Source organism: Phalangium opilio, unplaced genomic scaffold (assembly GCF_054372755.1).
Source record: "Phalangium opilio isolate 3A_F unplaced genomic scaffold, DU_Popi_V2 ptg000387l_1, whole genome shotgun sequence".
In the NCBI taxonomy this organism is placed as follows: domain Eukaryota; kingdom Metazoa; phylum Arthropoda; class Arachnida; order Opiliones; family Phalangiidae; genus Phalangium; species Phalangium opilio.
The window spans coordinates 213,940-222,790 of record NW_028324233.1 but is presented as its reverse complement, the minus strand read 5'-3'; the positions used below and the strand labels follow the sequence as shown (position 1 = coordinate 222,790).

The 8,851-nt window shown below is 42.0% G+C and overlaps 2 protein-coding genes across 2 annotated transcripts; both read right to left on the bottom strand.

Annotated features, from left to right (window-relative positions):
• Nucleotides 1-288: 288 nt before the first annotated feature.
• LOC149597153 (uncharacterized) lies at nucleotides 289-2,670 on the bottom strand. Its single transcript, XM_089861228.1, has 3 exons — nucleotides 2,347-2,670; nucleotides 1,050-2,262; nucleotides 289-962 (listed from the first exon to the last, which is right to left on the bottom strand). Exons 1-3 carry the CDS (start codon nucleotides 2,668-2,670, stop codon nucleotides 289-291), a joined length of 2,211 nt encoding a protein of 736 aa, XP_089717354.1.
• Nucleotides 2,671-3,652: 982 nt separating this feature from the next.
• LOC149597152 (uncharacterized) lies at nucleotides 3,653-5,885 on the bottom strand. Its single transcript, XM_089861227.1, has 3 exons — nucleotides 4,927-5,885; nucleotides 4,717-4,876; nucleotides 3,653-4,576 (listed from the first exon to the last, which is right to left on the bottom strand). The coding sequence occupies exons 1-3, from the start codon at nucleotides 5,883-5,885 to the stop codon at nucleotides 3,653-3,655; spliced, it is 2,043 nt and encodes a 680-aa protein (XP_089717353.1).
• Between the last annotated feature and the right edge of the window lie 2,966 nt (nucleotides 5,886-8,851).

The following is an 8,851-nucleotide window of genomic DNA, read 5'->3' as shown; positions in this document are numbered from 1 at the left end:
TGTACAGCATTTGGATAGCTCGTTTCAGTATGGTTCCACAGGGAAGTCGCACGGAGCACGATCGCACCTTCCCATCTCGGCCAACGTAGGTTTCGATAATGCGGCCCATTTTCCAGATTTGGCGTGGCAGATGTTGATCTTCGATGAGGACGACGTCATCTATCTAGAACTCGGGTAGACCCTTGACTGTTACGTTGGAATGGGCAGTACGTAGTTCGAATAGATAGTTACACCTCCATCTTTTCCAAAACTAATTGACTACCATCTGACGATACTTGACTCGTTTAATTAATTGTTCTTGTGTGGTGGTGAACTGGTTTTCATTACTGAACTCTTGATCTGGCAGGAAGTCAGGCGTTGACCAATAAGGAGGTGCGCCAGTGTTAAAGGAAGGGGCTCCCTTCCGTCAGTGAACGTATGAGTTAGGGGTCTTGAATTCAATACAGCTTCAATTTCGGTCATGACGGTGATTAATTCTTCCAGAGTCAATGATGTTCGGCCTAGGGTTTTCTTGAGCCATGTCTTCACAGATCGAACAAGGCACTCCCAAAATCCGCCCCACCAGGCGGCCTTTGGGACTGTAGACTTCCATTTGATTCCTTTGTGACTCAGGAACTCTTGAGTAGCATTGTTTTGAATAGCCAGGAACATATCAGTAAGGTCCTTCTCAGTTCGTTTAAATGCTTTCGCATTGTCCGAGTACAGGGTGTGGCATAACCCTCGTCTGGCAGTGAATCGTCTGAAGGAAAGGAGGAATTTCTCCGAACTCATATCCGTGACTATTTCCAAGTGTAAGGCTCGAGTGACAGCACACGTATAGAGTGCTATGTAGACTTTGGAGTGTTGATTATTTCCAGGATTTCTGACATAGAGAGGTCCGGCGAAGTCCACCCCTGTGATCGTAAATGGTGCAGCCTCTGTGACCCGGTCTCTCGGTAAGGGTGTAAAAACTTGATTTCCGCCTTTGATGGCATACCTTCGGCAAATGTAGCATTATTGGACTACATTTTTGACGAGTTGACGGTCTTGTAGGATCTAGTAGGTCTCACGAAGTTCGGTCATAGTGCTATTGAAACCGCCATGCATAACCTTCTCATGAGCTTCTCTGACAAGTAGCTCAGTCAAGCGAAAAATGAGTGAATGTTTTTCGGCGAACTGTAGACCAGAGTTTTGTAAACGGCCACCGACTCGGAGAAGATAGTTGTCCATGAACGGTAAGAATTGGGCTATTATTGATGAACTAGGAATGGGCTGGTTTTTCTCCAAGCAATCGATCTCAATGGTGAAGGCAGCTGTCTGGACGTCTCGCATCCATCTGTCTCTAGCTTGCTTGATTTCCTCGGAGCTCAATGGGCCATAGATTCTTTCATCTGGGGAAACCTTGATATTTCTTCGGAAGCGAAGGATCCAGGCGGTAGTTCGAAATACCCGGCTGGCGGATTGATACTTGTGTAAATCGAGTAGAGGTTCCCTTTGCTCGACAACGCAACTCAGAACAGCAACTCTTCTCTCGTCAATGACGGTCTCGATGGTGGGGCTTGATGCTGGAAATTTACTCTCTGGCCATTTTTCTTCCGCTCCATACAACCACGTAGGTCCATGCCACCATTTTGGGTTATTTATCAGCTCGTTTATCGTGCATCCTCTTGACGGCATGTCGGCTGGGTTCTCTTGGCTGCAACAGTATGACCAATACATTGGATCGGTTGTTGATTGGATTTTCTTGATGCGATTAGCAACAAATGGTTTCCATTCTTTCGTCTGTCCTCGAATCCAATGTAAAGTGATTTGTGAATCAGACCAGCAATGATATCGGGTTACTTTGCCTTCAAAGACTGCAAGCGTATGTTTCAGGAGTCTGGACCTGATGACAGCAGCCCTGAGCTCGAGCCTTGGCAGGGTGACTTTCTTCAGCGGTGTTACTCTGGTTTTTGATGAGATTATTGATGCCCCGTAGCATCCTTGCTCTGTTCGATAACGCAGATAAATGACGGCGACGTATGCCTTATCGCTGGCATCGCAGAAAAGATGAATCTCGGATCCTGTTACTTCCGATTCGCTGTCTGCAAAGTACCATCGTGGTAAGTCGAAGCACCATTGCTGCCAGGCCTTGTTAATCTCCAGCGGCAGATAGTAATCCCAGTCTACGCATTGTTTCCAGAGTTCATGAAAGAGACATTTTACAACTATGCCAAATGATGCTAGGAGTCCGATAGGGTCGAAAAGTCTTGCTGCGGCTTGTAAGAGACTTCTTTTGGTATCCTACCTTTGCGTCAGGAATTCCAGTAATGATGATATATCGAATGAAAAGGTATCAGAAGCTGGGTGCCAAGTAATTCCAAGAACCTTCAGTGGTGAACTTAGTTGTTTGGCGGTAAAGTGATCCGAACCATCTTCTCTGCTCCAAACGGCCATGACCTCTTTTGAACTGGATACCCATTTGCGAAGGTTCATTCGTGCTTGATTCATAACTTCACAGGATTGCCTCCGAATTTCTAAGGCTTCTTCCACGGAGAAGGTGCCTCCAACATAGTCGACATAGATGTTTTTACGAAGAATGCCGCAAATCTCAGGATACTCGTCTTGAAGTTTATCGAAGTGGAATTGTAGCGTAGCTGACAACAGGAACGGACTGGATGTTACTCCAAAGAGTACCCTCTTCATACGCATATGGATGAACGTTGGCTTCTCTTGGCCAGGGAAATCCTCAATCCAAAGGAATCGTACCTAATCTCGGTCTTTGGGATCCAGTGAAATCTGTAGAAAGGCTTTTTCTACGTCGGCCATTATTCCAATTCGATGCATTCTGAATCGAAGTAATATTTCTAGGGTTGTAAATTTTCCGGAAAAATAAAACGCGGAAAATTTTCAGGAAAATTTTCCTCTTCGCGGAAAATTTTCCGCTAATCAGAAAAATATAAAACTAGCAATTATGTGAGCTTTGAGTCAATTTATCTAACTTTTAAAGATTTAATACATTCTCCAGTTATTTTGCCATCTTTAGTAGATTTATTAAAGTACCACCAAATATTAGTGGTTGATTTTCCCATAATTTGTGACTTTAAACAGGGTTAACAAACTTAATAACATTAACAACATAACACCTCGTTTCCCTTACAATGACGCAGACGATCACTATCCTTTATGCCTGATAATTTTAGTTTCACTTGGGTCTCTTAACGGTTAGGTCTCGACTCTCTAACGCCTTATACCGTCATAAGAGCAAACAGTAACCCTATGCATGCAAGCGATAGCAAATGAGTGAGCCCTTCCTATAGAGAATAGGGGTCACTAGACTCTGTGCCCTTGGACAATTTTTTACCCCTCCGAATTCACCTAAAACAAAATAATGAGTGTTTTGAAAAGAAAGGCAATTGAAAAATTTTAAAGTTTTAACCTTTTAATTGAAAAACCTGTAGCGGAAAAATACGGAAAATTTTCCGGAAAAATATAGCTCGGTCATTTTCCGGAAAATTTTCCGAGCAGAAGATTTTCCGCGGAAAATTTTCCGACTTACAACCCTAAATATTTCCAAGAGGTTAGGATTGAGATTGGGACCAGGTGAAAGACAGTCATTTAGTGATTTAGATCCCTTTTCCTTTGAGGAGGCGTCAAAGACTATACGCGTCTTTGTGGTCGTTTTAACTCCTCGTTAATTCTCGAAGTGCGGAATGTAGAACGTTGATCCGGAAGTAGTTGTAACACTGTCGTTAGTTAGGGCTTCAATAATGTCTTGATCCAAGTAGTCGTCGATAACTTCTTTATATCTGAGGAACAATGCTGGGTTTCTTTGAAATCGTTTAATAAGGTTATTCATTCGTCTTGTTGCTATGGCCAAGTTGTCGTCGATCCGTGAATATTCAGCCTTCCATGGTAATTGGACTTGGTAACGACCATCCACCATTGTGATGGTAGAACGATGATGATCGATGATATCTTGTTCCGTCTTTGTGATTTGTGGATTCTCTTCTATACCCAAGGCCTCAAGTTCCCAGAATCGTCGCAAACACTGTGATAAAAGGTCTTCTACTGCTAAGGTCATAGCCACGGACGACTGGACGTTGAGGTTAGCTGAGACTGGGGTAGGTCCTTGGACAGACCAGCCAAATACGGTCTCGACGGCTACTACTTCGCCATCTAGTTTCTCGAACTTCTGCTTCGATAGCTTCCAATAATAGTCAGCTCCGATCAATACCATTAGTTCCGGTGAGACTTTAGCTCCATTCAGTTCAGTGACTTCAGCCAGCTGCAGTCCCTTGCTAATCATCTGCTGTCGTATGTCGTCTCCAGGAACGCCTACCATGGCTCCACAAATTATCGGCGATTCGATGAGGGTTAACTCAACTACTACGTCTGGCTCGATTGTACTTCTTAGTTTGACTTTCACTCTTCTCTGGATCTTGGTGGTTTCTCTGGTTTCTCCAAAGGGACTGACTTTAACTAATTCTTCGGAAACAACAGGCAATTTCAAGGCCCTGGAAACATCCTCTCGTATAAATGATCGCTGGCTCCCGTTGTCAAATATACATCTTGCCAAGGTTTTACTGGTAGCTCCTTCCACGATGAGTGAAAGGGTCTGAAGATACACTTGTGAGTTCCTTAGTCCAAAGTCCTTCAGTGAAATTAGTCCAACTTCTTTTTCCAAGGCGGGTTTCTCAGGCGTTCGTAACTTTTCTCTGCAGATGGAGGTGTGGTGATTTCGATTACAATACTGACATCTCCCACGGGACTTGCAGCGTCGGGCAGTATGCTCACTTCCGAGGCAATTGAAACATCTGTTTTAACTTTGATAGTCTCGATCTTTTCCTCATACGTCACATTGCAATTTTCTGGCTTATGACCTGGCTCCTCGCAGGGACTGTGGTGTTCAAGGCTACTGTGGTTGGAATCCGACTTTTGAAGGGTCTCATTGAACTTGCTTCGTACCTAGATCTCTGGTAGGAGGGTTCGGCCTTCTTCTCTGGCACGGATGGTTTATTCATGATGAGTGCTCTTTCTGTACTCTCAACTTCTCGTCTGATGTACTCTAAAAGATAATCCAAGTCCCACTCGTCTTCGTCGTCAATCTTCTTGTTGTATTCCAAGTTGAGTTCAGAGGGGAGGCAGTTCATCAAGATGGTATACAGCATACTACAGTAGGTGGTTGACTGGATTCCTAAGGTTTCCAAGCTCTTTATTTGCGTGTCGCAGGTATCATATAGCTGGCGTAGGGCTTGTACGTCACTCGAACTCTTGACTTGCACTAATTGAATTAGCTTATTCATATGGGCTCGCATGTTGTGGTTCTTTTTTCCAAAGCGATTCTTCAACGTCTGCACAGCATGGTCGTAGTTCTCGTTGCTTAATGAATAGGCTTTAATGGATCTCAGTGCGGGACCTTCCATATAGGATTTAAGGTAATTAAACTTGTCTGTCTTGGCCAAAGATCTGTTCTGATCAATAGAGGTGCTAAAGGATCCCCAAAACTCCAGCCATTGAGTTGGCTCTCCGTTGAACTTCTGAATCGTAAGATGTGGAAGCTTGACTGTGGCTTGTCCAGCCTGTGATTTCTGTCTTAGTTTGGCCTTGCAATGATGAAACGGTGTTCGCAATAACCAAGAGGTGAAGGACGTTTCTTTTGGCTTCTTGGATAGTTTCGTCATGTACGCCTCTGAAGAGTCCATCTCACTCGTTATTTTCTCATCGTCCTCGTCTGGTACAAACGCCAATATCTTCTCATTCACTTCAGCTAGTTTCTTTTGCTTATCTTCAAGTTGGTGATAGTATTTCTCAAACGTTTTTCGGTTGAATTCCTCGTTGTTGAATGCCAGTTCCTCTTCAATCTTCTCAATCAGCGCATCCGTTCGGGCTTGATATGCTGCTCGGGATTTCTTTAACTTGTCCATGATCTCGTACTTGGTCGTTGATCACTCACTCGGATTGTTTACGCGATTATATCTCTACTCGATTTAGTTTCTTTCTCTCTCTCCCGGGTTTCGGCACCAAGAAATGTCGCGTCTACGTTAAATCAACGACTCAAGTATAACTTAGAACTTCATACTTTATTAAATAGTTGGCGTCAAGAATTTAAGATTAAAAACAACATTGCAAACTAACAACTGTTTCTATTGAGATATTGAAGGAACACTGCCTTCTAATTGATAATCCCTAGCTTTTTATACAATCACTAAAAACAACTAGTCGAAAAAATACGTCAGAGATTACATCGGCAGTAAAAAATACAATTTTTTGATAATAGCTTCTTGAAAACTTCAGCTTGCGACACACGGCTGATGATTCAACGTTAGAAGTAGTCGGAAAGGGTTTAGGTATTTTACAGTGCCGTAAAATGAACAACGAGAGCATTGAGATAAAAGTTACAGATGTCTTGTATGTACCAAATCTCAATAGCAGTCTAATATCAGTTCGAAAACTGACCGAGAATGGCTTACGTGTGAATTTTGAAAGCACACGTTGCACGATTTCTGAGAATAACCAGATTACAGCAATTGCGAATTGCATTGGAGATCTATATCAACTAGATCAACCAGAAACGGCTATGTTGGCGAACCATGGAGCAGCGAAAGACTGTATTCACGTCTGGCACCGTAGATTAGGACATAGAGCCCAAAAGCTCTTCAGACGCTAGTCAATAAAGAGTTAGGAACAGGTATCAAGATGTCAAACTGCAACTGCAATGAGACGCTTTGTGAGACCTGCGCGAAGGGGAAAATGGCACGTTTACCATTTCCTACTTCAGAAACTAGGTCAAGCAAAATACTGGATCTACTTCATACCGATCTCTGTGGGCCTATGCAGACAGTGACGCCAGGAGGAAGAAAATATGTCCTCACGCACACTTACATGTTGTGCCAGTACTTTTGCTTTCTAGCATAGGAATCAATTAAGTAGTAGAAATAATTCCAATACCCACAGGGGTAACTGAGCTCGGTTAGAGTTCATTTTAATTAAAGACACTACCACGGTACCATCAAGACATCAATTAAATAGCGAGTTTTCTTCGTTTAATTTATCTCTAAAGGCTCGGGAATGAAGAAGGGCCCTATTTAATTGTGGGTTCGCATACTTGTGTATTATTGGGGTCGGATACTTTTGAATTTGTGTCTTTTGGTCTTTATATTTTTTCCTTTTATGTATGTGCTAATTAAATAGATAACGATGTAGCTACTATTAAGACCCAGCCCTTGGGTCATCTTGTTATCTCTTTAAATCTCAGTGTCGTTTTTCGGTTGGAGCCAGTGCAAAATTTTCAGCGCAATTTGATTTGTTGAAACGCAGTTGTTATCCGCTACATTCTCCTTTACCATAACCGCCTTTACAAGTATTGGCGGCGTCGCCAGGAAAGCAAATGGAAAGGATGAGTGCATTTTTTACTTCTCACACTCGTACGAATGAATGAATGAGTTAATGTACGGGAGAAAATTGTGAGTTAAAAGCTAGCTAGGGAGAAAAAGGTCTGAAGGCATGCGAGAAAAAGAACAAGTTTTACCAATCAGCGCTCTCATTCAGCAATTTTTCTTGAATAGAGCAGGTGTTTGAAACAAAATTACCATGGAGACTGGGTCCATCGTGTATGTACCGACAACTATGGATACATGAAAAACAAAGGTTCCAGAGCTGATAGGCTAAATTTTAGATATTGGAGGAAAAGTATAGTTCCAGATGCGTATGGACATGGCAGTAAAGTTTGCGGCGCGACAGCAACCGTCAATGAAGGGATTTTAGTCGTCAAGCAAAATCATAATCACGGGCCAGATGAAGTAGACCTCGAAAACGTTAAGCTACTGTTACGACTCAAAAGAGGGCTTTTGGAAGATCTGGAAAAGCGTCCGAAACCTTAATTTGATGAAGGAAAAACAATCGTGGGTTAACTATTTCAATATAGATTTAGTTAAGGTATCGGCTTGTTTTAAATTATTGGAATATTTCTTTAGGTTAACCCCACAGCAAACTAAAGTACATTGCGGAGTTTTAATAAAAACAATTATCAATGTAGATTAAGAAAGTGTAAAGAAAAATTTTTGTCTAATAATTTATAAATTTTTAAACGCCATAATTTAAATCTCCCTTAATTCGGCTAGAACTATGCTTTTTACCTTAAATTATTTAATATTACCAAGGTATCTCAACGCTTTATTTTGTACAATGAGATAAGAGTCCTTGAACCAATTTAAAAAATAAGCCCGACGTCAGTAGTTCATGCGGCTGAAGGTCAAGCAGTGGTAGCTCAATGAGGGGGAAGGTGGTGCTGAAGCTGAAGGTCAAGAAGCGGAAGGTGCTCGTGTGCCGGAAGGTCAATGTGTGATTAATGATGGGCCGGAAGGTTACCGATGTTCCTAGAAATAGATTTCATCGTACTTCTCACCTGATTTGGTGTGTTTGCCCCTCCATCGCGACCTTTCTTCTATTTCAAAAAGGGTGGTCAAGATGTTAACCCTCCCCTTCCTTTTAATTCCGTTCAAATATAAAAACCGTTTTACCCCCATTTCGGACCATTAGTTCGAAGCTGAAACCCAAAAGACAACGTCTTAAATTTAAAAGTCCTAGCACCCCAGAAATACATGAGCAAAATTCCCGATTGGTAAGCGAATTTTTACCAATTTTTAATAAATAGTATCAAAAAATAGAAATAATAATTTTCCTCTTGACGACATATATTTATTTTCGGTTTATTGAGAATTTTCGCATTGCGTTTGGTGCGTACCTCCAAAAAATTTACATTTATTTACTTGACGCATTGCTATCTTCCAATCAGTTTTATATTTCGTCAACGGGATCTAGTCGTAGTTATCTTTCTATGGCATTTTTATTTACACTCTTGTAATTTGAAGCTGGGATGGTGGGGGTTTGG

What these genes read in the sequence shown, in the direction of transcription:
- LOC149597153 (XM_089861228.1), bottom strand. Translation starts at nt 2,670, where the DNA reads ATGCGTATGAAGAGGGTACTCTTTGGAGTAACATCCAGTCCGTTCCTG. An exon ending in AACTAAGTTCACCACTGAAG is followed by an intron (nt 2,263 to 2,346) that starts GTTCTTGGAATT and finishes ACGCAAAGGTAG; the next exon opens with GATACCAAAAGAAGTCTCTT. An exon ending in TAGCACTATGACCGAACTTC is followed by an intron (nt 963 to 1,049) that starts GTGAGACCTACT and finishes ATGCCATCAAAG; the next exon opens with GCGGAAATCAAGTTTTTACA.
- LOC149597152 (XM_089861227.1), bottom strand. Translation starts at nt 5,885, where the DNA reads ATGGACAAGTTAAAGAAATCCCGAGCAGCATATCAAGCCCGAACGGAT. An exon ending in CCCTCCTACCAGAGATCTAG is followed by an intron (nt 4,877 to 4,926) that starts GTACGAAGCAAG and finishes TTCCAACCACAG; the next exon opens with TAGCCTTGAACACCACAGTC. An exon ending in CTGCAAGTCCCGTGGGAGAT is followed by an intron (nt 4,577 to 4,716) that starts GTCAGTATTGTA and finishes GTGTATCTTCAG; the next exon opens with ACCCTTTCACTCATCGTGGA.